Here is a 27,518-nt window from a genome sequence, read left to right on the forward strand (position 1 = left end):
AACCTTGGCTTGCATCCACGTTTCTTGTATTGTGTTCCTGACTCTGGACTCTGCCCTTGAACTACGCCGGTATTGGACTTCGGACTCTGACTCTGGACTACGCTGTGTATCGGATTCTGGACTTTAACATTGGACTTCATTCTGTGAGTTGGTTTCTGGACTTTGGCTTTGCATTCTTGATATCTCTGACCCTGGACTGGTTTATCGGACTTCGGCTATTGTAAACCCCGGGAACGTGACACCAGGTACCCACCACTTAAATGTAATTGAGTTTGTTCTCAGGAAATATCTTAGCACTGTGTACTGTCTCCTTTTCTGTCTTTGCCATGGAATATGTTTCAAAATTTTAATTTCTTTTCCTTTTATTGTGTATTCTTAGAACATTTTCTCGAAATACCATTCTTGTGAATTTAACATGGATTTCTCTGGGGAGTTTGTTATTCCTGGTGTATGCTGTTTTAATTCTTCATACTATATCTATATCTATATTTTGCTATACTTCTTCTGGCTACATCTCCATATTCCATAGGTGGGACTAAAAAGTTAGTTACCAATTGCACTGTGTCCACCTTTTTGTTCTGGATGATTCTGGAATCTAAGTATGAGGTTGGCTCTCTCTATTTAAAACTAGCAGGCTGATTTCATCATGTTTTCTTTCATATTTCATCACTACTAGCTCTGCATTCATAATCTCCAGTTTTTCTGATTTTCTTGAGATTTCTTGTATTTTGCCTATTTCTTTTTTATTTTCTGTAATTTGGTGTTTGGTATCAGTCATTTGCAACCCTAAATCTTTAATTTATTCAGATACCTGAGCCATTCCTCCTTGTATCTGCTGTAATTCTGTGGATAACATATTTTGAATGCTCTGTTGCCAATCCTTAAGTGTTTCTTGCCCCAATAATTTCAGATTTTGTTCCTGTGCAGGTGAGTCTCTCAGGGGCTTTTCCTTTCCTCCTTTCACTGTCATCTTCAAATATATATTTTTATGATTAATCTTCCAAATTTTTCAAAGATACTATCTGGTTTCTTTCCCAGCAGGTGTCGCTGCTTCCCCACCTTTCATTCAAACAGCACTATTTACCTAGCCTGTCCAAAATATAGGTCAGCACCTCTCTCTTGTTGAAATATTCCCACAGCCACCAGTCAAAACAATGAGTGTTTAAGATAACAAACAAACAATGCCTTGAGGCAAATAACATTAGCAGTTCAATCTTTCTGTCCAGCCTCAGTAATTAGGGGTAGGTCCTCCAACCAAAGGTGTTCTGGGCTACAGGAGGGAGGGCACCTCCACCACAGTGCCAAAGAAAACAAAGGAAAAAGCAGTGCCTCCAATCCGGTGATGTTACACCATCTAAGACTCTTCTTAAGTTCCAAAGTTCCAAAGTTCTATTTTCTGTTTCTAGTTTCCTCCATGAGCATTGTAATTAGACAGTTTATGATTAAACTATTTCACAGGAGTGACTCTTTGCTTTGATTAAAACAGTTCATTCACCAAATAACTTTCTCCCCTCCTCCCTTTTTCTCCTTCTTCTCCTTTTCCCAATCAAGGCTGAGGGTTGGGTGGGGTAGGATCAGTCTAGAAGGGTTAGAGGGTGCCATGAGATTGAAAGAGAATGGGACTTGTGGTCAGAGATTAAAGGAGAATGGGAATTGTAGTAAATGAGAAAGAGAGTAAATGGAGTCTGTTTAGGTTTTAAAAGATGAAAGGAAGCCATGGGAGTGTGAGAAAGGCAGAGAGGTCGTTTTTCTTAACTTACAGCCAGCCTGATACAGTGTGAAACTGATAAGGGTTCAAGGATGGAGAGGCCCAGAGTGCAGAGATCCAACAAATTCCTTCCTAATTGGAATGGAGATACCTGCATCTTCATGAGAATTATGGGTGGAATGGACAGTTACACCTGTTTGAGTTGATTGATTTATGGTCAAGAAGAAGGAGGTCCGAGTAATATAGAAAATGGACAGTGGGTTATGTGGGAGAAATTCTGAGTCTTGTGACTGTTCGAGATCGAATGATGGATTGATGGTTTGAGTATGTAGCTTGAAGGAGAAAGAATGTAAGTAAAGAGAACGAAGGAGGTGGGGCTAGCCCACCTTACCCCAGTTTAGTGTTTGTTATTTCTAATGGGAATTACTTGTTGTATTTAACTGTGTATTCATTTGTACATGTTCTTTATGCTATGCTTGAGCAAAAACAAACTGTTTCTGTGAAACTATATATTTTCTTAATAAAAAATTAATCATAAAAATCTTCAACAAGGATTGTCTCAGCAGGATTTGGCTAAATCCAGAGGAGTGGTAACAGCCATTGACTAGCTACCAGAGAAGTCCAAATTAACTGAGCTGTTGTGAGTGCTAAGGAACTACAAAGCTCATGTGTTTGTACTTGCAAAGTACGGTGTAAAAGTATTCTTTTAAGGTCAGACTTATTCTAGGCGCAAAGGCTACACACTGCCAGAGGTTGAGGACTTGTCCCATGGTAAATGTGGTAGATTTGTGGCCGAGGGACTCCCTGACTGAAGGATCCATGCTCCTTAGGAAGATTTGGTCCTGACAGAGGGTCTAATCCACTATCATTAATTTGTTAAGCCAGCTTTCTTCTGTGCCATTGTTTTAGGTCCATAAAGTTTTCGTTCTATAAATAGCATGTCTTCAGTTACTTAAGAGTCGTGGTCAGGATATTTTCCAAGACATATCTGTGTTCCTCCGCTCTCTGCAAGGGGTGTTCCCAGCTATTTGCCCATCATGGCTTCCTCCTCAGTCCATGTACTCAGAAAAACTTCAGGGGGAAAAAAGCAGCTTCCACAAACTTTTCTCCCTTTCTATTGCCTCTGCTGTTTCAGATGCTATCTTTCTTAGTGGACTGCCCCCTACATTGGGGACCGAGGGCTCCCAGTCAGTTTCAGGAGCTCTCCCGAAACCTGACTAGTCTCACCGTGATGAAACCCTGCCTTCACTGCACCCACTTCCTGAGAGGGTTGTTCTGGCTAAGGTGAAACATGCCCTAGCTACATCTCACCTGGATTACTGTAACGTGCTGTACACCTTTGAAAGTGTTTGGGAACTCCAGAGGATCCAAAATGCAGCAGCCAGATTGCTGACTGGGGCTGGTTACAGAAACCATGCCCCCACCCCCAGCTTCACTGGCTGCTGATCTGTTTCTGGGCACAATTCAAAGTCCTGATTTTGACCTATAAAGGGTTAAATAGCTTGGGTCCAAGCTATCTAAAAGATGGCATCTTCCTCTTTGAGTCTGCCCTAAGAACACCAGGGGAGGTCTTTCTCTCAGTCCCATCACCCTCACAGGTGCACTTGGTGGGATACGGGAGAGGGCCTTCTCTGTTGCTGCTCCCAGACTTTGGAACTCCTTCCCACAGGAAGCCAGGCTGGCCCCATCATTGCTGTCCTTTTGCAAGCAAAGACCTTTCTCTTTGGACAGGCTTTCCCTTAGTAACTGGTGGTCTGAGGGAGGTTTTTTAATGAATGCTTGTGCTCTGTTGTTTTAAATGTATTTTAATATTGATTTTATTGTTGTTTTTAATGTAATACTTGTTTAATTCTTTTAAAATATTTGTATACCTACTGTTTTTAGCTTCTACATATTGTTTTTTTAAATGACGTAAGCTGCATTGGATTCTTTTTAAGGAGATAGATGGGATAAGCTTATTTGAAATAAATTTATGAACTTGCTGAAATGCTGCATCCACATTTAGAGTAGCAGAACACTATTGTGAGAGAGTCTATGCCCTATGGCAAACAGGTTGGTATTTGCACTATGTTTCTCTCAGATATGTGCTACCAAGAAATTGACAGGGGAAAATCTACTCTCACAAGAATTCTGGTTGAAGTCCACCTGGCAATGGAACACGTGCGGTACCAGAAGACAGTCACCCTTGGGGATCATAACGAGGTACTTTTTGCATGATTTTGTTTTGGGCCTCCCGGCAAGCAGCTTATGTCAACAACAACACTGCAATTATAGCTCCATGGGAAAAATGGTTGAATATATGTGTCAGCTGTATTGCTTGACATATGTTGTTGAAATTTCCTCTTTCTATGTCAAAGTATATCACATTTCCATTATATATGCAGACTTACGTTCCTGTGGATTCTGATACTTCTACATCATGCTATGGTGTAACATGATGATAGCACATGTCATTTAAACCTGTATTATAAAAAAAGCATTTTTATGTTACCTTTTTGACTGTTCTAACATATCCACTCAGCACATAATCCATAGTTGCCCATGAGATGGCTACATCTGTTCACAAGTAATGCATATTTCATACATTTGGTCTCATGATAGTGTGTTTTTCTCCTTGTCACATTATACCTGTGAAAATCTTCATCCGTGGAATTAGACATTCCCCCATCATGTTTGCTAGGGTGTAGATCAATGATAGCACACGACAATTACATGTGTATTACAGCCATAGCACTTTTGTAATATTTCTTAACTGTTCTGTCATGTCCATGCTATCTATTATCCATGGTGACATATGAATGTTTACATGTGTTCTCAGCTGCTGCATATATTACACATTAGTCCTAGTTATACTGTTATTTTAATGGTTGCATTGCACAGTATCTATGAAAATCCCCCGTTGCATTGGCAATGTGGATGGATGTCACATTCCAGTGCTTTGTCCAAAACAACAGGCCGACAAGTACTGGAACTGGAAGTACTTCTACTCAGTGATTATGCAGGGTGCTACTGATCACACTGGATGCTTCTTTAACTGCCATACAGGACTTCCAGGAAATGTTCACGAAGCACAAGTTTGTAAAATATCATCACTTCAGAAGATGATAGATGAAGGAACACTTTTTCCTGGAAGCCCACATATTACTCTCAATGGTGTGAAGATTCCACCACTGATTTTAGCCAACAGTACATACCCACTATGACCATGGTTGGTGAAATCATACCCATTACTATCAACAGCTGCTGAGACAAAGTTCAACTGCATCTTTAACATGGCCTGCAACACAGTGAAAAGAGCCTTTGGAAGACTGAAGGCAAGGTGGCAGAGAATATTGACATGTCTTGAAGCTGCACAGGAAAATTTAAGCCAGTCGTTGCTCCTGTGTAGTATTGACACAATGTTTGTAAGACAAAGGGTCATGTGGTTGTTAGAGACACTGACATTTCAAAACTGATGATGACTGAAAGGCAGGCCAATATCACTGGAACTCACATGTAGATGGTGAAAGAATTAGGGCTGCAATTGCTGCATATTGGTGATACTAATAAGGCTCTGTGTACTATGCTAAAGCAGCATACTATATTTCAAATCATGAGATTTAAAATTTTTTTTCTTCCTTGCAACTATTCCGGTATTTCTATTATAATGAAATAGCACTACTATTGTTGTGTTCTGGGAACAATAAAGTTGCATTACAGAACTTCATACATGAATTTAGTTTAATACCTAAAATTCTTATGAATCAAACACAAATTGTTTCTTTAACATTGATCATTAACTTTTTGTAACAGCAAAACAAATATTTTAGCTGTGAACCAACTTTTATTAACAAACCCATGGATAACAGAAACCACTGAAAATTGGTATCTCTGTGTTTTAAAGAATTTTTACCACTGTGCATTCTTTAAATAAAAAGTGTTTGGAAACCAGTGTTCTTGGTCCTTCCTCTAACAAAACTGCATATTAAGGTCATGGATTGGGAATGCAGCCTGGATAGGGTTATACTTTTCTTGATTATAGCAGCTGTCCCAACCTATATATATTATCTTTTAATTATTTACACCATAGTGTTATGTTCTCAGGGTTTTAGGAAATGGTTTTCACATAGTACATTGCATTGGTTCTTTTTAAGCATCGGAACAATAGAACCATTACAGTGGTGCCTTGACTTATGACCATAATCCATTTCAGAAGATGGACGTAACTCAAAATGGTCATAAATCGAAGCACAGTTTCCCATAGGAATGCATTTAAATGCAATTAATCTGTTCTGTCTGAAGGGGGAAAAATCACTGCAAGACCCATTGGAAACACAATTAATCCCCTCCAGCCGTGGGGGGGGGGAAGAAAAGCAATCAAGCATGCAAGACCCATTGGAAATGCAAAGAAAACAAAGGGAGCACATCGGAAATGCAAAGAAAATAAAGGAAAAAGCAAAGGGAGCATATCAGAAATGCAAATAAAACAAAGGAAGAAGCAAAGGGAGCACTTCAGAAATGCAAAGAAAACAAAGGAAAAAGCAAAGGGAGCACATCAGAAATGCAAGGGAAGCATGCAAGACCCATCGGAAATGGGGAAAAACCCACAAAAAGCAACCAAACCCCCAAGACCCATTGGAAATGGGGGGGAAACAAACAAACCCACCAAGACCCATTGGAAATGGGGAAAAAACACTCCAAAAAGCAACCAACCCTCCCAAGAAGACCCATTGAAAATGGGGGGGGGGAACCAAAAAAACAAACCAACCCCCCAAGACCCATCACAGCACAGAAACATAACCCCCCAGCCCAAAACCACCCTGCAAAACCCACCCAAAACAGTTTTTTAAAAGCAGAAAGCAGCACCTTACCTTACCAGACAGCCTCCTCTGATCGCACACTCTCTAACTACTGGGGTGAAAGAGCTACAAAGAAGCAGCCTATTTACCACCTACAGTTAGAAATTTGAATGTCATGCCTTTTTTCCCTGCTATCATATCTACCCTCAGTCTTATTTTCTTAAGGTTAAACATGCCCAAGTCCTTCAGTATTTCCTCATAGGGCTTGGTTTCCAGCCACCCAATCATCTTTGTTGCTCTCCTCTGAATTTGTTCCAATTTGTCAGCATCCTTCTTGAAGTGTGGTGTCCAGAACTGGGCACAGTAGTTAAAATGAACAGTGCCAAATAGAGGGGAATGAGTATTTTGTGGGATTAGGTGACTATCTATTAATGCAGCCTAATATAGCATTTGCCTTTTTTAAAGCCACATCACACTGTGGGCTCATAGCTTGTGATTTCCAATGACTACAAAATCCTTCTCACTTGTAATATTGCTAAGCCAGGTATCATACATCTTATCACTGTGTGTTTAGTTTTGTTTGGTTTCTTTTTCCTAGCTGCCGTACATTGTATTTATTCCTGTTGAATTTCATTCTGTTTTTTTCAGTGCAGTGCTCAAACCTATCTAGGTCATGTTGAATTTTTGTTTCTCCCTTTCAGGGTATTAGCTATTCCACCCAATTTTGTATCATCTGCAAATCTGATTAGTATTACCTGCACCCCCTGATCCAGGTCATTAATAAAAATGTTGACGAGCCCTGGATCCAGGACTGAGCCCTGAGGTACCATATTTATTACCACCTCCCAGCTGGAGAAGGAGCCATTAATCATCACCCTCTGAGTATGATTCTGTAGCCAATTGTGTTTCCACCTGACACTTACATCCAGCTCACACCTTGTTAGCTTGCTAATCAGAATATCATGGGGCACTTTGTCAAAAGTTTTGTTGAAGTCAAGATATACAGTGTCTACAACATTCCCTCTGTCTACTGGAGAGGTTACACAATCAAAAAAATGAACTGAAATTAGTTTGGTGGGATTTCTTCTTGACAAATCCATGTTGGCTTCAATTTATTACTGCTTTGTTTTCTAGGTCCTTGCATAGTGACCGCTTTATAATCTATTCGAGAATCTTTCCTGGAATTGATGTCAAACTGACTGGTCTGTAGTTCCCAATTTCCTCCTTTTTGCCCTTTTTGTGGATAGGGACAACACGGGACATCCTCCTGTTATCTGGTACCTCACCCATTTCCCATAATTTAAGTGGGGGAAAGGACAGGGGTTCTGAGAGTTCTTCAGCCAGTTCCTCCTGTACTCTTGGATGCAATTCTTCTGGTCCTGGAGATTTGAACTCCTTCATGATAATAAGATATTCCTTGACTATTTGTTTATCCATGTCCATCTTAAATCCTGTCCCCTCTGCTTGCACTTCACATTTGTCTGGAGGCTCAGAGTCATATTGGGAAAAGACTGAGCTAAAATAGAAATTGAACACATCTGCCTCTTCTTTGTCGCCTATTGTCATTTTCCCATTTCCACTGTGTAGCTGAGCCACAGTATTTTCTTTGTCTTTTGCTACATATATACCTGAAGAATGCTTTTTTTGTTGCTTTTAGTCTCTAGCTAACCTGAGCTCATTCTCAGCTTTGACTTCCTAATGCCACCCTTGCAATTCCTTGCTACTTGTCTGTACTCTTTCTTTGTGGCCTGGCCTTCTTTCAATTGCCTATACATCTCTGTTTGTTTTGTTTTGAAGTTCTCTCCTCGCTTTTTGTGAAACCTTTTTTGCTGTCTCTCACCTTTTTTTCTTGTTGGAATTGTTTGTCGTTGTGACTTTAGAATTTCTATTTTTAGAAGCTTCACCCTTCTTGGACTCCTTTTCTTTTTAGGCTCCCTTGTCATGGGACTTTACTTATCCTTGTTCTGAGCTCATTAAAATTGGCTTTTTAAAAATCCAGTTTATATGTGTGGCTATTAGGGATGGGGGTATTTGTATACGAATACAAATATCTCCACACAGCTGGAGTTAATGAGGCCCATGTTCACTCACATGTTTGCCACTGCCGCTGGCCCCGCTCATCTTTCCAATTGCTTCTGAGCGCTGTTCTCTTTCCAGTTGTCTAGCCACTTCTGGCAGAGGGAGGATGAGTCTCCCCGCAAAGGTGCCGAATGGCTAGGTGAGCGGTGCTCCAGAGTGATTGGAAGGAAGAGAGGAGCTACTCATCCAAGCAGCTTCTTCAGTCTGAGGAGAGTTGGTAGGGATCCTCTACCAACTCTCCTCAGACTGAAGAAGCTGCTTGCATGAGTAGTGAAACATTTCAACCTAACAAGAAAGAAGTCCAGTTGCCATGACTCAGCGCCTTTATACAGTAGGTTCCTTTCATTCAAACAAGCCTTCTCTACCTGCAAATTATTATGCTAATGTAAGTCAGAACTAAAGTAGGCCCATATGAATAAATGGAACCTATGGAAGAGTTGACTCACCAATATCGCTTTGAGTCAATTGGTCTTTTTGTTGTTGTTGTTGTTTAGTCATTAAGTCATGTCTGACTCTTTGTGACCTTGTGGACCACAGCATGCCAGGCACTCCTGTCTTCCACTGCCTCCCTGAGTTGGGTCAAATTCATGTTGGTCGCTTCAATGACACTGTCCAACCATCTCGTCCTCTGTCGTCCCCTTCTCCTCTTGCCATCACACTTTCCCAACATCAGAGTCTTTTCCAGGGAGTCTTTTCTCATGAGATGGCCAAAGAATTGGAGCATTAGTTTTAGGATATGTCCTTCCAGTGAGCACTCAGGGTTGATTTCCTTCAGAATGTATTTGCGAAGGCTTTCATGGCTGGGATCTAATGGTTGTTGTTGGTTTTTCGGGCTCTTTGGCCATATTCTGAAGGTTGTTCTTCCTAATGTTTCGCCAGTCTCTGTGGCCGGCATCTTCAGAGGACAGCACTCTATCCGAATGGATAGGTTTGTTCTCTTTGCAGTCCAGGGGACTCAAGAGTCATGGAGTTTTCTTGGCAGACACTGGAGTGACTTGCCAATTCCTGCTCCAGGTGGATTGTGTTTAGTCAGAACTCTCCACTATGGCCTGTCCATCTTGGGTGTCCCTGCACGGCATAGCCCATAGCTTCTCTGAATTACGCAAGCCCCTTTGCCACAACAAGGCAGCAATCCATGAAGAGGTCAATTGGTCTATTCCAGTGCAATTTATTTTGTATTATACATATTAAATTTGGGACTCCAGATGCTATGAGACTACAGCTCCTAGAAATCTTGACCATTGACTGTGGTAGCTGATGCATTACACAGCTCGCTTCCCCTACATTTTTGACTCAAACAATATTTCCTAAAGGCTGTTTAACACACAATCCTGTTTTTCTCTATTCATTTGTGGTCTATAGAAGAGTTTCACAAACCCTTGGGGAGAAATAAACAAGTGGGTTTGACTTCCACCAATACACAGAAGTTATTAAGAATGATATCTAACCTTCTCAGTAAATGACCAATGCATATTTGAAAGTTCTGCTAACTGATCACACAGTAAGCATTTTATCCTCTTCAAACATCATTCAGCAGCCCAAACATCTACCTTTATTTGTTTCAGATGGTCTTGTATCTGGTGAATTATCTCTCTATTATGCCTCAAGTCATCTGACAATGAGTGGTTGAACTCACTTGGGAATTTTGAAGAGCCGATAGCCATAGCTCAGGGATGTGACAGATACAGCCGCAGCTCCAAGTGAGGTGGTTGTTACAGTTTGCTGAGCAGACTCACTTGACTGTGTCCCATTGTCATTCACTGGGGCTTGTGTATTGGCAGCTTCTTGCTGGCTTGGTTCTGCCTGCCTTGAGCACATTACTGGAGGGGAGTCAAAAGAGATTACTTGGAGGATGAAGCTATCATAGTTTTCAGATGAAGGTCTTTGACTTCCTGTAGAACCCTCAACCTGCAGCCCTGGGACTTCTGGCGCTCCCTCGGTGGGCATTCTGCTTTGAACTTGCTTCTGTTGCTCGGCTGCACGCCTCATAACTTCTTCTGCAGGCAGGGAAAATATAACATGTTAGGATTCTATTTGTTGGTGATAGGGGAAGATTTTCTTACTATATGTGCATTGATTTTACAGACACAGGCTTCAGGATTTGGACTGGAAAAAATAGCTTTAATCACATGAAGAATCATGAGGAATTCCATGTGTCTTTTATTCAGTGTATACATGTTCTAATCAAGCCATATTTATGGGTTGTTGTCAAAGAATGTCCAAGTTGCAATTCAGATTGTTCCCTTTTGCTCCCAAAGGAGCTTTTTACTCTGCTGCGGGAGGAGAGGGGCTTCTAATTTTTCAAGCTGGAACCTTTTCAACGGGCTTTTTCCTGTATGGTTAGTTGTCATATGTTTTTGTAAAGATGACAAGTCTGTCTGTAAGTGGTCTTTTGGTGACACAGGTAGGCAGTTGGGGCATGATGTTCAGAACTGGAGGGACATGCCCCCACATTCTTTCCTCTCTCCAATCTCCCTCCAATTTTTTAATTTTTTAAAAAAATCTTACATATATGAGATTTGTGCTAGATCAGCCTATCACATTATTGATGTGTCATCCTTATTACTATTTCCCACATTTATGCATATACAGTACATGATTGAACGGCATCTGCAGAGCTACAACCAGGCATTTTGGCACTTGGGGCTTCCCAGCCCTACTGGGTCATGTGAGATTTAAATAGGCAGGGAAAGGAGGGTGGAATGGGGTGGGACACCTGAATGTGCCTTGATGACCATGTTGCCTCTGGCCTAGGGTTGCCAGATGTCCAGCAAAAGGAGGACATGTCCTCCTTTTTGGCCTAATGTCCTCCGTCTGGCAGGCAAAGGTAAAAACCTTTAAAATGTCAGGCTTTTGTAATATTTTATGTGCCGTCCGTAGGCTTCCCTGAACTTGGCTGCGGAGATGGATCTCGCCGCCCCCCCCCGCACGCACGGCGGGCGTGTTGCGATCGGGGAGGGCATGTCACACACCCTCTTCAGGTTCCCCGAGAGCGGATCTCGGGCTGCTGCCACCAGCCTTCTCACTCTGGGCGCATTCCTTGTGGCAGTGCACCTTGCTGTCGCAGAGCAGGCGGTGGAGGCACAGGCTGGCCTCCAGGTAACAGACACTCTCCTTCCAGTTTTCGCCCTCATACTGCTCCAGTGCGTAGGGAGTAGGCACTCTGCAGTGGCATCAGCTTGGCTTTGGGGAATCTGCAGAAGCTGCAGATGCCGCTAAAGCTGCCAGTAGCAGCAGGAGAGCCCACAAGAGCCCCCGGCTGCACTGCGCCATGCCGTCCCTGCACCCAGCGGCTCCATGCCTCAAAGCTGCCCAGACACTTGGAGGCCCATCGGGAGTCTCCGGTAAGCAAGGGGGAAGGAGACAGAGGCAGCCCCATGCCACCCCACTGACACCCTCTTACCTTAATCGCTGCTGCTGAGGTCTTCTGGCCTCGGAGACATGCATGTAAAAATGGAGACTGGCTGCCCTTTGCAAAGATGGCAGCTGCAACTTCATTTACGATATGGAAGCTGCAGCTGCCATCTTTGCAAAGGGCAGCCCAGAATCCCTTAGCCTGCCTCAAGGAAATCCAGGCTGCCCTTTGCAAAGATGGCAGCTACAGCTTCCGTACCCTAAATGAAGCCACAGCCACCATCTTTGCAAAGGGCAGCCAGTCTCCCTTTTTACATGCCGTGGCTGCGAAGGCCTGATGGAGACCTCGGCAGCAGCTATTAAGGTAAGGGGGTGTTGGGAGTGTGGTGGGGGCTAAGGTAGGGAAAGGGAGGGTGTGTGGGGGTAGGCTGTTGGGTTGGCTAGTTGTGTGTGTGTGTGGATGGCTGCCTATCAGCTTCTGATCAGCTGATCGGCAGCCAGTAGGCAGAATGGGCTTCTGTGCCATGTAGTCAACTCTTCTGGGGGACCCAGTTTGTGAGTGAGTAACTGGGATGTCCGATATCCAATCTTCACCAAAGTTGGCAGGCATGCTGGTAAAGACATAGGAAGCTCCTTTGTGATTCTGGAGTCTCTAAGTACCTGGGGGGGAGCTTTCCTGTGGGGGTCCTCTTTGTGACTATATAACTCAGGGTCCGTGACCCAATGTTTACCAAACTTCCAGTAGTTGTGGAAAAGCGTCTGAGGAAGCTTCCCTGCAAATTTAGTGTCTCTAGGTGGTTGGGGGCCAATGTTACAGCAATTTGAAGTGCAGATGGAGCGATGGATTGATCCGTCGATTCATCAAAGAATATTCGTATATTCATATTCGTTGATCTGTTAACCTTGATGAATCATGAATCAAAATGAATCACAATTTTTTACTTGTCCCCATCTCTAATGTGTACAAATGTATATGTGCTTTCATTACTACATAATAATGTCACAACGAATTGTTTGTGTAACTTCTACATACGTCATTTGAGGCAAATCAAGAAACTGGCATTGAATCATTACTCCATTTTCCATTATTGATGAAGAAACAAAAACTGGACAATTACCATTCCATAGTGAAAAAATCTCCATGTCACTTTGGGTTAAATCAGTTGCTAGAAAGCCAATATTAGGTGGTTGCTGGACTTTGTCCTGAACAGGGGCGGCTGAGGATCCCTTTGTTGTCTTAGGCTGAGAATCATCTGGTATAAATTCCTCAATGATGACATCATCACTTTCATCAGGAGACAGAGGTTTTGTTTCCGGGACCATGCGCCTCATCTCTCTTATCTCTGAATCTACCTTGTGAGCAGCAGCTTTCCTCCAGGAACTTTGGCTATCAACGAATTCCTCTACAGAAAGAATATACAAAGGAGGACGACATGCAAAACAGTTCATGTTAGACAGCTACTTTATAAAAATTAAGAACTTATATTTATACTGTGCTCAAGGAGTCACCACTTAAAGCCACTCCGAGTGGTCTATTTGACCAGATGGGCGGGATACAAATCAAATAAAATAAATAAAATAAAATAAATAAATAAATAAATAAATAAATAAATAAATAAATAAATAATTTAGAGAAGAATAATCAAACAACTAAATGCATAATCATAAGAGAAAATATCTCATCAGACACTAACCTGATGCTGGTGCTTCAAACCTAAGTACATGTTTGTTACGTTAAAGATGTGTCCTTAAAAAGATACTGTTCCCTAAATGACTGTGTTTCAAAAAAGTGTAAAGCAGACCCATTGTGGTCTACAGTGGTTAAAACTACTGCACGGACCGATCCACCAACTTGCAGTAGTTGAGGTCTATTCAGTGTAGCTCTAATCCCAAAGTGAAACCTCAGTGTTTTGTAAGTTATAATTAAGTTTCACTGGGTGAGATTTGCACTGGTCAGATTTCATAGGTGCAGCAACTGTAGCACTTAATATTGTTTGTTGTTATGTGCCATCAGCCTGGAGCATTCAGTCTAGCAGGCTGAGGCAAAGAGGAAGTCACAAAAGGAGCAAAATCAGGGAGCTGGACAGGGGACAGACTGTTTTTGTCTTTAGTGTGGAAGGGATTGTCACTCTTGAATTGGCCTTCTTAGCTACACTAGACGCTGTTCCAAGTCCTCCATTCAGAGCATGTTCCCATAGTCTCTTGAGACTGAAGGATGCCTAACTATGTGCTATCAAGCTTGAACGGACTCTAACAGGGCTTTTAAGGTAAGTGAGAGATTTAAGGACGGGTTTTACCTGTTCCACTCCCCTAGTAAGTTTTCATGACTGAGTGGGGATTTGAACCAGGGTCTCCTGAGTCCTCACCTGTCACTCTGTTCACTATACCACACTGGGGTATCTGGTACATGGTTAGATAGCATCCTATGCATTTCTGTTACATCTATTTGCATTCTAGAACCTGTAGTTCTGGGCATGACACAGAGCAGGGGAGGCATGAAACATATCCTGCAGGGCACTTGTGCCCCCACGGCTATTTTTGGAGGCCCTCACTCCCTGCCCTCCCCCCACAACTCAAAACAAAATCTATTTTTAAAAAAAAATTTAGAAAATGTTCAAAATACAATTAATAATAAGCATAAAAATATCTAATAACCAAAATTAAGGAGGAAAAAAAAACCACAGGTGACATACACTATGCACACGGCCACTGGGACCATTAGGAAATAACCGCTTGAGCCATTTACCCTTCTAGGGCCCTCTTCCCCTTCCAGAATGGTAAAGGCTCATATGTGAGACATTGTTCCTTCCCCTTGATCAATACAAAATCAGTAAATTTCCCCCATATATCTGCAAACATATATTTAGTAATTATTCCCTTCTTAACTTCTATATTACATGTAAGTTTATTAGTAGTTATTTCTCAAATTTCTCTGAACCAATCACTTAATGACATTATCTCTCTCCCTTCCAAATGTTTATTAAAGCACCATTTTAGTGCATACAGCAAAATTTATGGTGCTTAGATTTCATTTATTTCTATAAAAACCAATAGACAAAATTTATACTCAAATTTCTACCACACATGAATAAGTCCCTATTTTCTGCCATCCCACCTAGCAAATCTTAGAACAATTATCATCTATTGATTAAGTTCCACGGGCTTTAAATGCCATCTCTACACTAACTTACAAAAATCATATTTTATCTTTATTGATGTGCATCTTAATATTCTAATGTTCCACATAGTTTACCAAGCATTACAGCTTATTTCTTCTCCCAAATCTCCTTCCCATAACATTTTAAATAGATTATCCTGTTCTTCCATGTCCAATAAATTATTATTTTTATTTACTATCCACTTTCCTACCTTCTCTCCTGTGCTTTTTTCAAGTAAAAAATTTCCTTCATATTTTGTAGCTTCCCAACATTCACTGTTTATTTTCTCCACTTCTTTTCCATGGTTCTAATTGAATAGCATTGTTATACCAATATACAGTGGTGCCTCGCAAGACTATTGCCTCACGGGACAAAAAACCCGCAAGACGATTGGTTTTTGTGATTGCTATGGTGCCTTGCAAGATGGTTTCTTCTATGACCATGCTTCGCAAGGCAGTTTTTCCCCCGAGACCAATGCCTCGCAAGACGAATAAATTTCATTCATCTTGCAAGGTTCCCATAGGAAACCTCACAAGATGGTTGTTTCGCAAGACAGCAATTCTCACAGAATGAATTACATTTGTCTTGTGGGGCACCACTGTACAGTATTTTGTCTTTGCCTAACACCTCCTTTATTTGTTCTTTATTCTCATTTTTCCCCACTCAGTTCTTTAATGTAAAGACTTGTCTCTTTATCAAAAATTCTTCAACTGATCTTTTCAAATTCCTTGAAATTTTTCCAGCCCTATCACTGGACTTAATTGAGATACATATGGCACAAATAATTTTCTATCTTCATTCCATATTGTTACCATATTATTAAGAAAATACAGTAATTTTCTATTTTTAACTAACTTTTTTGCTATCTTGTATGGTGAGGATATTTACCAAGCTGAAATGTAGTTCTTGTCTTTCCATATTCAGACAGATTAATTAATTGGGCTGAGCTATTACATCTCAAATATATCATTAGTGGATTGACAATATAGCATAGCTTTAATTTAGGCAGACTTAAACCTCCACTTTTTTGAGATTTATACCATCTTTTCTTATTAATCCTTGGTTTCTTATCTCTGTATTAATCATTTTGCCAATCTTTATTCATCTTTATTGGTATCATCATAAATAAAAAAAGTATTTGGTAGCATCTTCATTTTACATGCTGTAATTCTACCAAACCATGACAAATTTTTCTGGAGTCATAGTTACTTGTTCCAATGAATTAAAATTTTCAGAAAAATACAATTTTTTGTGAGAAAAGCAACTGTACCATTCTGGAAGGGGAAGAGGGCCCTAGAAGGGTAAATGGTTTAACTGGTTGTTTCCTAATGGTCCCAGTGGCTGTGTGCAAGAGTGTATGTCGCCTGTGTGCATTTTGTTTCCTCCTTAGTTTTGGTTATTAGATTTTTTTATGTTTATTAACTGTTTTGCTGAGGAAGTCCTGTTTTCTCATCTGGGGGGGGGATGTTTTCCATGTTTTAGGGGCTCATAAAAAAACCCTGGGGCCCCAGTTTGAAATTCTTTTTTTAAGAATTGGCCACTAGAAAGTTCAAGAGGGCTTTTCCAATATTATTATTATTAAGTTACTTTATTTAAGGTTGAAACTGAAAAATTCTAGCCAATGTTCCTTCTAAGGCACAGGCAGTCAAGCCGACATTTCCACCCATTTGCTCCGGAATCCCACACACAATGGGCAGAGCTTTTGTGAAGCACTCCAGAAAATGAGAGGGAATGTTGATGCTAGCAATCTACACAGTACACAACCACTGTGTTAATTTTTTAAAAAACGTGCACATTACGGAGTGTAATGCTTGGGCTGCTGTTGAATCCGAAAAATGACTCCTAGTCCTACTGAAGGTGCCCACCTTGATACAGAGTTTCCTCCTTATCTGATTCACATTGAACTGTGTGTACGTAGTTTTAGATACCTAACAGTTGCATGGGTGCCTCTCTGTTTTTGGACAAAATAATAACAATAGTTCTGGTAAGATGGGAAATCTGAAGAGAAGTATTGGTGTTGTTGTTTTTGTACCATATGATTCTGTGACATCCATGGCCTCAGTGTCCTCCTGTGCCTGCAACAGTTCTGATGCATCTGCATTGTAAACGATGAAGTTGACATCTATTGGTTCAAATGTTTTGCTGTCACCAAACTGACAATAGCAAGTGGTAGGATTTTCTGGTGCAATACAGGAACTCTTGGCCTTTGAAGGGTTGGGTTTACTCTTTACTGTTTTCTCGGGTTTCTTCCGTTCTGCTTTTCCTTCACGTACCTGATTCTGAATCATATTACTTTCTGTTCCCAGTGGTTCTAAAAAAGAAGTGAATGTAATATGGCCTTAGACTTCATTTTAGCTGCACCATGATGAACCATAGTAAACGTTCTTACAGTATATTTTAACAGTTATTATGCCCTTACTGTGTGTCAATGATTGCTCTAATTTGTTCTCAGAGCCACCTTCTGAGATAAATTATGGTTCTTTCTTTGAAGCTAAGAAACATCAGTTCCAAAAGGGACACAGGATGCAACCATGTAGCCATTAAAAAGAATCCTTATTAAACAAATATTGGAAGAAAGAAGAGGTACTGTCTGTGGAGGAACTGACAGAAAAGATACTGGAAGTGGCAGAGATGGATGTACTACCAGAAACATGAAATGAAAGCTCATCTCAATAAGGTCTTTATAGGAAACATCTTTAAAGGAACGTCTTTATAACTGGATCCGAAATATGGACTGGAAAATATATATAAAAGAAGTATGAGAAGGTCCAAAGGAATGGGGAGAGTTGTAAAGATAGATGGTCTGGAAAATTGTTAGATTGTTTACCCATGCGATTTCCCTTTTTAACATAACTAAGTGGATGTAAGAATACTCTTTCACTCTCTGGAATTTTACCCTTTCCCTAACTCTAACCCTATTCCTTCCTTCCTTATTCCCTTGTACCCACACCCCAACCCTTACCCCTATTGAAAATGAATTTTAAAAAAGAATCCTTATTAAACAAGGCAGTTTACTTCTCAATAGAGATACAAAGGGTAGGTACAGTTAGTCACACTGCAAACTTTGCAAAAGACTAAAAAAACTGGTGTCATATAAGGTTCTATGGAGAAAATGTTCAGATGTATGAAATTTGTAATGTTTGTAGCTATATATGTATTAGACAATAGAGGAGCATATGAAAGCAAGGAAAACTGGTTTGCAAGGTGACATAAAATAACAAGTTATTGACTCAAATGCACCCAAGGATTTTGCCCCACTGCACATTTGGAATCCAGCCTACTTTAATATACCATGACTGAAATCTTGTTGTTTTGTTAAATACACAGAAGTCAAAATGTGTCATACTGTATTTTCTGCAGTTATTTTCCTAACTGGCTATTAAGTCACTGCTAGGATTCTTGAGGGCAGGGTGCCCACTTAGCTTGTTGTGGTGCCTAAGAATCCCAGTGGAGACTTGCTAATGGCCATCTGAGAATGAAAAATGTTGTGCCTTTTGCATAATAAAACAATAGGATTTCAACCCATGTAGTTCAGTGCTCAGGACCTGGTAAATGGTGGAAACTAGGTCAAGATAAAATTTCATTCTGTTGATATTTTAATAACAATTTTCAAAAAAATTTTTATAAACACAACAAAAAGAATGGTGTTTTTAATCAAACAGATTCTTCACAGCCATTTGCTATATGACAGGCAGCTACAATGTGGTCCTAAGAGTGGATGCATCTACTAAGGTGGACCAGTGCAGATGAGTGAGGATTCTGTTCCAGTTGTATTTGACAAGCTTTTATCAAAATTCATGAAAAGCAGGACGAAATAACATTGGACTCTGAATATGAGATAAAAATGGAAGTAACAGGTTCATTCATCAGTTACCTCTACATGCAACTGCAGCTGAAATCCTTTTCACACAATAATGCCTGCACAATTGATGAGGCCATCAGCAGTGGCAATTTTTCAGAAATTAAACGTTTCCTACTTCTGCCACAAGGCTCCCATCGCTCCCATGTATTCTCTTTCATTGGCAAAAATCCATGGGAACCACAGGATTGGACGAAGATTTCTTTAGTAGCCCAAAATTGCTGCTGCTGGGAAGACTTCACTGGAAGCTGTGGTTTTAGACAATTAATGACTTCATCTTCCCACCCCGTGGCTTCCACTGCTCTCCACTGGTGAAATACAGTAACATGAGAGCTATGGAATCTAGAGGCAGAAGTAAGAGATGTTCAATTTCTGAAAAAAATGTACTTGCTAATGGCATAATCAGAATTAAATAGGTGTAGTTATGCAAACAAGATTTCAAACAGTGAATCTGGTGGCATGTTTCCTACATAAAGGTTATTAATTTGGAACATATACTCCCAAACATCCCTTTGCATCACAACAGGGGTGGGAAGCAGGTAGCTTTGCAGATGTTACTCCCCATTAGCTCATCTCACTGCGATCAGTGGTCAGAGATTATAGGAGCCAAAGTCTAAAATATTTGGAGATCAGTCTTCTGCCCATCCTTGTATCAGAACACAGCAATAAGTAGTACCTTCAGCTCTTGGGGTTAAAAGCAAAAAGCAAAGCATGCTGTTTATATACCGCCCCATAGTGCTTCAAGCACTCTCTGGGAGGTTTACAAGTTAATTATGCAGGCTACACATTGCCCCCCCCCAAGCAAGCTGGGTACTCATTTTACCGACCTCGGAAGGATAGAAGGCTGAGTCAACCCTGAGCCGGCGACCTGGGATCGAACCCCAGGTCATGAGCACAGTTTTGGCTGCAGTACAGCGGTTTAACCACTGTGCCATGAGGGTTAGATGATAAAAATTTAGTGAAAACTCTAACATGAAGATGTTGGTGGAGCCAGGCTGGTTTCTGTTTTTTTGAAAATACAATAGTTTATTACTGTGTTTATTAATGGACAGAATATAGAGCTGTAACAGTGCTTTTCTCATGCAGTAAACTGGTTGAAAGCACTATATGTATTATGAGGTTATTGAGCATGTAGAACAAGGCTGGACAACTGTGGCTCTGCAGGTGTTGGCCGAAATCGTCTTGCATAGTTAATCTTGATGTAACACTGACTGTGCAAATATTGGTGTTACAAAATCACGATTGACATTATCTGTTCCATACTGGGCAGCTCAGGACGCAACATCTACACTGGCTTTGTAACTTGAGAGAAATTGCCTCTCAAAATTACACCAACATAACTACATGAGAGGGGTTTAACCTTTTTTACACTGCAGTTCCCATAATTCATTATTTTTTTTCTGCAACTGGCAGTTGAATCAACTTGTTCTCTCTCAGTTCTTCCTCTTGGCCCCCAGGGCACCTTTATGGTCCCAGCCTGACAGCCATTCTTTACTGTAGTCTCCCACAGCCCAGTCCATTCTTTCAGACCTTGTTTAGCCTGTGTACTCCTTCCTTTGGTTTCTGCAGCTTCTGCCTCTAACTTTAACAGTGACACTGAATGCTCTATGAGGAAAGAAAGAAATGAGCAGACTATTATAGCAGGCAAAACCAAAATTTTTTAAAAAACTAAAGAATGTTGTGGCATCTGAAAGACTAACTGCTATAATTTTTGTTATTTTTATTAATTTTCAAACAAAAGAAAACAAGTATACAACACACTACTCATAAATCAACTTAAAAATAGAGAAAGCCATATTTATCAACCCTCTGCCACCCTCACCCTCAGAACTGGTTTTTATTTTTATTTTTATATTTCATACTGGCCCATTTCTCTCCCAACGTACAGTGGTGCCTTACTTAACGATTACCTTGTTAAACGACAAAACTGCTTGACAATGAGGTTTTTGCAATTGCTTTTGTGATCACAAAATGATGTTCTAATAGGAAAAATTCAGTTCACGACGATCGGTTCCCTGCTCTGGGAACCAATTTTTCACTAGGCGACGATTTTCAAACAGCTGATTAGCGGCTCTAAAATGGCCGCCTGCTGTGCAAAATGGCTCCCTGCTGTGCTTTAGGACGGATTCCTTGCTATACAGGCACCGGAAAATGGCCGCCCTATGGAGGATCTTCGCTTTACATTGAGATATTTAGCCCATTGGAATGCATTGAAGGGTTTTCAATGCGTTTCAACGGGTTTTTTAAATTCGCTTGATGACAATTTCGTTTAACAGCGATTTCGCTGGAACGGATTAACGTCGTCAAGCGAGGCAACACTGTATACCGTTTCCCTTTCTGAAACACATATACCAAAAATGAATTCCATATTTCTTTAAAATCATTAAATTTCAATATTCCTTTTACAGTCTTGGTTTCACAGGTTAAATTATCATTAATATCCATACTCCAAATTTCTTTATATTATACCTCCATATTAAGTTGTTTATTGTTTTTCCAATTCTTTACATATACCAGTCTTGCCACAGTCACCATAATAATAATTAATTCATTTTCTTCTCCCTTTAATTGGTTATTATTAACCATGTTCAAGAAAGCAATCAATCATTGGAGACATTTGTACATCAATGCCCATTATTTCCATAATCTCCTTAAAGATTGGTCGTTGTACGGTTTTTGGGCTGTTTGGATGTGTTCTGAAGGTTTTTCTTCCTAACATTTCACCAGTTTCTGTGGCTGGCATCTTCAGAGGAAAGGAGTTAGAACTCTGTCTGTGTTCTGGTATAGTGTGCAGGATAGTTGAGTATTCTTAGTTGTAGGATCAGCTTTTTGTCCTTTTCAGGAGATAGGGTGATTGTGATCAGGGTGTTTTTTTGTTATGGCTGTATTGTTGTGATAGGGATGAGATGATCTGTCACTGTGATTAATAGGTATTGTTAGCTAGTCTTTTGTGTGCAGTGATCACTGGTCCTTGTGGCTGGGTAGAGTTTGTTGACCTGCAGACTAAAACAACCAGAAAAATCAAAATCGGCAGTAGCTGAATATACCCTGAATCAAACTGGACATGAAATCCTATTTCAAATTACAGAAGAACTGGATAGCACCAGCAATCATTATGTTAGACTACACAGGGAAGCCATTGAAATCTACAAATATCAGCAAAGCTTCAACAAAAAAGAAGAAAGTCTAAAACTCAACAAAGCCTGGCTCCCAGCACCGAAAAATACAGCCTGCAAAAAGGTCAACGAACCTGGTCAACCAGCTACAAATACTCAACTATCCCACAAAACTGCACCAGAACAGAGACAGAGTTCTAACTCCTTGTCACATACAGCACTGATGGTACCTGTCTGTCATGGGTTTGGAGGGAAAGTTCCATCCTATGGGGAGTGGAAGGCGGGACATCAGGGGGGAGGAGCTGTACTGTATATATATTTGGAGCTTGTGTGGAGAAGGGGAGTTGGAGTCTGTGTGTCAGACTGAGTACAACTGTGTGTCAGTTAGTACATACCTGATAGGTTCAGGTTTCTTTCTAGGTAGCCAGAACTGATAGGTTTAGGGTCTGTGCATTACCTTAAAGGGTTCAGTGGGAACCAAGCTGTTGTATGTGTGTGATTGGGGTTATGCCACGTTACATTATCCTATTTACCTGATTCTTTTATTTACCCTGTTTGTTATTTCAATAAACCTTGTTCTTTTGTTTGGTAAAATCAATTCCTGGTCTGTGTGACTCCTTACAGGGAATGGTTGGTGGCAGCATAATTACAGGGTGGTATACTCCAGTAGGTCTGGGGTTGTCACATTGATTGGTGTCCAGCGTGTGGGATACGACTGGTCCAGTTGTCCAGTGGTCCAGCAAAGCCTTGGCAGGTGTGCCCAGAGCAAGGGGGGTCTAGTCAGGGACAATCTGAGGGCGCGTAGGTAATCTTCTAGGCTTACCTCACGGGGAGGTAGGCTAGTGGAAGAACGTGCACACTCGGATTGGGGGGACTAGATTAGGGAGCTCTGAGGCTACCTGTTTTGGCGGGAAAGGGCTGAGGCAAAGCTGTGTGAGGTAACAGTGATCTAGCCTGTCTGCTGAGAGGCCTAGCAGAGGGGGTGAATTCTGCCTGGCAACAGTTGCAAGTTGGTGCTGAAGGAACAGCAGCAGTCTATAGAAGGCTGTTTCTGAGGGAAAAGGAAAAAAGTCGTCGTTTTATTTTGAGGCTTGACATTTGAAGGCAGCCTGTTCTGGGGGGGGATTATGCCCTTGACTCGAAGCCAGATGGCAGAAATGGGGGAAGTGAGAGAACCACAAGGAGACCAAGGTTCTGAGGAGGAATTTGGCTCAGTGCAGGAAGAGAGCACGGGAGAACTGACCTCAGAACTCAGGAAAATGCTCCTAGCCCAACAGCATGAACTGAGGGTGAGGGAAATGGAAAAAGAAGAAAGATTAGAGAGAGAAAGAATGGAGGAAAGGGAAAGAGAGAAACAGAGACAATTTGAGTTAGAAAAAATGGCGTTTGAGCTGAAGAAGCTGGAGATAATGAGTAGAAATAGTAATAACAATAATAATGAGGGGAACCCAGGGAATGGGGAAGGCAGCCTGTCTAAAACTGACCTGAAGAAATTCCCTGTGTACCACAAGGGAGATTGCCCTGAGGTGTTCTTTTCCCTCGTGGAAAGAGCGTTTGTGGACTTCTCAGTAAGGGAAACTGAGAAGATGACTATTATGCGATCTTTGATCAGTGGCAGCCTGGCAGAAGTCTATGCAGAGATGCCAGTGGAACTGCTGAAAGACTTCGCTGAGTTTAAAAAACTGGTGTTTGCCCGACATGGGATAAATGCGGAACAGCTGAGGCAAAGATTCAGGTCACTCACAAAAAAACCAGAGCAGACTTTTACCCAAGTGGGGGCTCAACTGGTGAGGTTGCTAGAGAAATGGCTGTCTCAGGAGGGGACAGAGACCTTCCAGCAGCTCAAAGACCTGATAGCGCTGGAACAATTTTATTCAGTCCTGCATGGGGAACTAAAGTTCCATGTGAGGGAGAGGAAACCTAAATCGGTGACAGAAGCGGCAGAGATCGCAGATTTTATTTACCAAATAAGGAAGCCCTTAGGTGCTGAGGGGAAAACTGTGGGTAAGCCCAAAGAAACCTACAGCAGGTACTCTCAGGGACCAGGGAAAAACCAGCAAGGGGGAGGGGCCCATGTTGAAGGGAAGCCCTCAGACATGAAACCACCAAGACCTCAGATTTTGGAGGGAAAACCAAAACCAGATGAGAGAGACTCCAAGTACAACAGAAAATGTTATTTCTGTCAAGGAAAGGGCCATCTAATCTCAGAGTGTGAGAAATTAAAGCAGCTAAAGGGAAATTTGCCTCATGATTTGAATGGAACCAAGCCAAAAGCTGTGTTCTGTGTCCAGACAGAGCAAAGCTCCTTGCCACTGAGGGAGCCTGTTGCCATGGCTACTCAATCTGGACCTGTTACATCTGCTGATCAGGCTGGGGAAAATGGTCCTCTTGTGGAGGTCAAGCGCTGCTTACTAGTGAGGACAGATTCGCAATTGTTTGAGACCGCAGGGGTGGACGTAGGAATACTTGACCATCAGTATAGGGGGCTAAGGGATACTTGTTCCCAGGTGACCCTGTGCCATCCAGACATTATTCCTAGGGAGTATATAATCCCAAATGAGAGCTTGAAGGTGGCAGGGATTGAGGGGCAGGTGATCTCACTGCCGGAAGCTGAGGTACCTGTGAGCTTTCAAGGCTGGAGGGGAGTTTGGCGGCTAGCGATTTCATCGACTCTGCCAGCAGCCGTGCTCGTGGGAAATGACCTGGCTGAACATGTGAAACGGGTGCTAGTGATTACACGCTCACAAGCTACCACGGGGACAGTTCAGGGGGGTACTGAAGAGCCCGAGGTTGAAGCAGGTGAGGGTAGTCCCGAAGCTGTGGTAGAAACCTTAACCACAGACAGCAAATTTGGCCAAGAGCAAAAGGCAGACGCCACTCTCCGAAAGTGTTTTGAAAAGGTGACAGACACCCAGCTAACACCTGAAACCCCAGCGAGATTTCGCGAGAAAAAGGGAATTTTATATAGAGAGACCCTGATGAATATCTCAAAAGGGGGAGATGGGATCAGAAGTCAGCTAGTGGTACCTGAAAAGTATCGCCCCATGATCTTACAAAGGGGGCACTCTGACATGTTTGCTGCGGACTTAGGGGTGAACAAAACACAGCAGAGAATCACACAAAATTTTTACTGGCCTGAAATAGGGAAGCAGATCAAGGAGTTCTGTAAACAATGTGATGTGTGTCAAAGGCAGGGGAATAACCGTGACAGGACCAAAGCGAAGTTGTGCCCTTTGCCTGTGATTGACACCCCATTCAAATGTATAGGAGTGGATATTGTGGGACCTTTGCCCAAGGCCACAAAGAGGGGGAACCGGTTCATTCTCACCATTGTGGACCATGCCACGAGGTACCCCGAAGCCATTCCCTTGACTAACATCGAAACTAACACAGTGGCAGATGCCTTGGTGGGGTATATGTCCAGGATGGGATTTGCCTCAGAAATAATCACAGATTTGGGCACATCGTTTACATCAAAGCTCATGAAACGGTTATGGCAAATCTGTGGAATTAAACACAAGGAAACCACTGCCTATCACCCCGAAAGTAATGGGTTAACGGAGAAGTTCAATGGGACTCGGATGCGCATGATTAGGGCTTACTTGGCAGAGAATCCAAACAATTGGGACCAGAAGCTGCAATCCCTTTTGTTTGCTTATCGATCAGTGCCACAAGCCAGTACCGGGTTCAGTCCGTTTGAACTTTTGTTTGGGAGAAAAGTAAGAGGTCCACTTGATTTAATCAAACAAAATTGGGAGCAGATCACCCAGGATGACCCACAAGATGTTGTGACGTATATAGACACTTTAATGAATGACCTGAAGAGAAACCTAGGGCTAGCAGCCGAAAACCTGCAAGCTCAGAAGGTCAGACAGAAAACCTGGTATGACCAGAAAGCCCGGGAGAGGCACTTTAACCCAGGGGAGGAAGTGCTTTGGCTTAGGCCCTGCAAAAAGAACAAACTGCAGCTCAGTGACTTTACTGTGGCCTACATTGACGATATAGGGATCTTCAGCAATACCTGGGAAGATCACCTGAAACACCTGGAAATAGTGCTGCAGAGGTTAAGTGCAGCAGGGCTAACAGTAAAGGCAAGCAAGTGTCAGCTGGGTAGCCCAGAAATAAAATACTTGGGTCACATAGTAGGGGGAGGAGTGATCAAACCCCTAGAGGCCAAGATAGAAGCCGTTCGTGATTGGCCTAGACCCAACACCAAGAAAAAAGTCAAATCATTTCTTGGGTTGGTGGGCTACTACAGAAAGTTCATCCCGAGGTTTAGCGAGATGGCGACTCCGCTGACCGATCTGATGCGGAAGAAGTTTGATGACCGCATCCCGTGGACCAGCGACTGTGAGGAGGCGTTCCAGAGGTTGAAGGAGGCGCTCGTCCATTATCCAGTGCTGCGTGCTCCTGACTTCGACCGGGAGTTCATCATCTACACCGATGCGTCTAACAGCGGGGTAGGAGCAGTTCTTTGCCAGGAGGATGAAAATGGTGACCAGCATCCAGTGTCCTACCTGAGTAGGAAACTCCAGAAAGGTGAGAGACATTTGGCAACCGTGGAAAAGGAGTGCCTGGCCATAGTATACGCGATTCAGAAGGCCAAACCTTACATCTGGGGAAGACATTTTGTTCTGTGCACTGACCATTCACCACTGCAGTGGTTAAAGACAATGAAAACCCATAATAGTAAACTTATGAGGTGGGCTTTAAACCTGCAAGATTTTGACTTCGAAGTGAAGGTGGTCAGAGGGTCAATGAACTGTGTTGCTGACGCCTTGTCAAGAAGACCCGACGAATGAAGACGGCGAAGAAACCATGGACTATGTATATTTTGGTGACCAAAAGTTAAATGTACCTGTTTGTTGAACAGGCTTGGTTTGTATTAATAAAGGTAATTTAATGTATTGCGAATATTAATGTTTAAAGTAAGTATGGTATTGTATTATAATGTATAACTGTTTTGTGTTGTGATCCTGGTTGTTTTTTTGGAGAAAAGCACTTTAGCTTTTCCCCTGCAAAACAACTTATAAAGAGGGGAGGTGTCACATACAGCACTGATGGTACCTGTCTGTCATGGGTTTGGAGGGAAAGTTCCATCCTATGGGGAGTGGAAGGCGGGACATCAGGGGGGAGGAGCTGTACTGTATATATATTTGGAGCTTGTGTGGAGAAGGGGAGTTGGAGTCTGTATGTCAGACTGAGTACAACTGTGTGTCAGTTAGTACATACCTGATAGGTTCAGGTTTCTTTCTAGGTAGCCAGAACTGATAGGTTCAGGGTCTGTGCATTACCTTAAAGGGTTCAGTGGGAACCAAGCTGTTGTATGTGTGTGATTGGGGTTATGCCACGTTACATTATCCTATTTACCTGATTCTTTTATTTACCCTGTTTGTTATTTCAATAAACCTTGTTCTTTTGTTTGGTAAAATCCATTCCTGGTCTGTGTGACTCCTTACAGGGAAT

The 27,518-nt window shown here is 41.9% G+C and overlaps 1 protein-coding gene across 1 annotated transcript in view; it reads right to left on the reverse strand.

Moving 5' to 3' along the window:
- Nucleotides 1-9,563: 9,563 nt before the first annotated feature.
- LOC110083215 (uncharacterized) overlaps nucleotides 9,564-27,518 on the reverse strand; it is a 48,058-nt gene continuing 30,103 nt past the window's right edge. The window contains exons 13-16 of the mRNA XM_078378087.1: nucleotides 20,467-20,541; nucleotides 17,110-17,388; nucleotides 13,038-13,322; nucleotides 9,564-10,562 (exon numbers count right to left, since the gene is read on the reverse strand). Of these exons, the coding sequence (XP_078234213.1) occupies nucleotides 10,198-10,562; nucleotides 13,038-13,322; nucleotides 17,110-17,388; nucleotides 20,467-20,541 (1,004 nt within the window). The 3' untranslated portion in view covers nucleotides 9,564-10,197. The remainder of the gene's footprint in view (nucleotides 10,563-13,037; nucleotides 13,323-17,109; nucleotides 17,389-20,466; nucleotides 20,542-27,518) is intronic.

This window comes from Pogona vitticeps, chromosome 1, assembly GCF_051106095.1.
Source record: "Pogona vitticeps strain Pit_001003342236 chromosome 1, PviZW2.1, whole genome shotgun sequence".
NCBI lineage: Eukaryota > Metazoa > Chordata > Lepidosauria > Squamata > Agamidae > Pogona > Pogona vitticeps.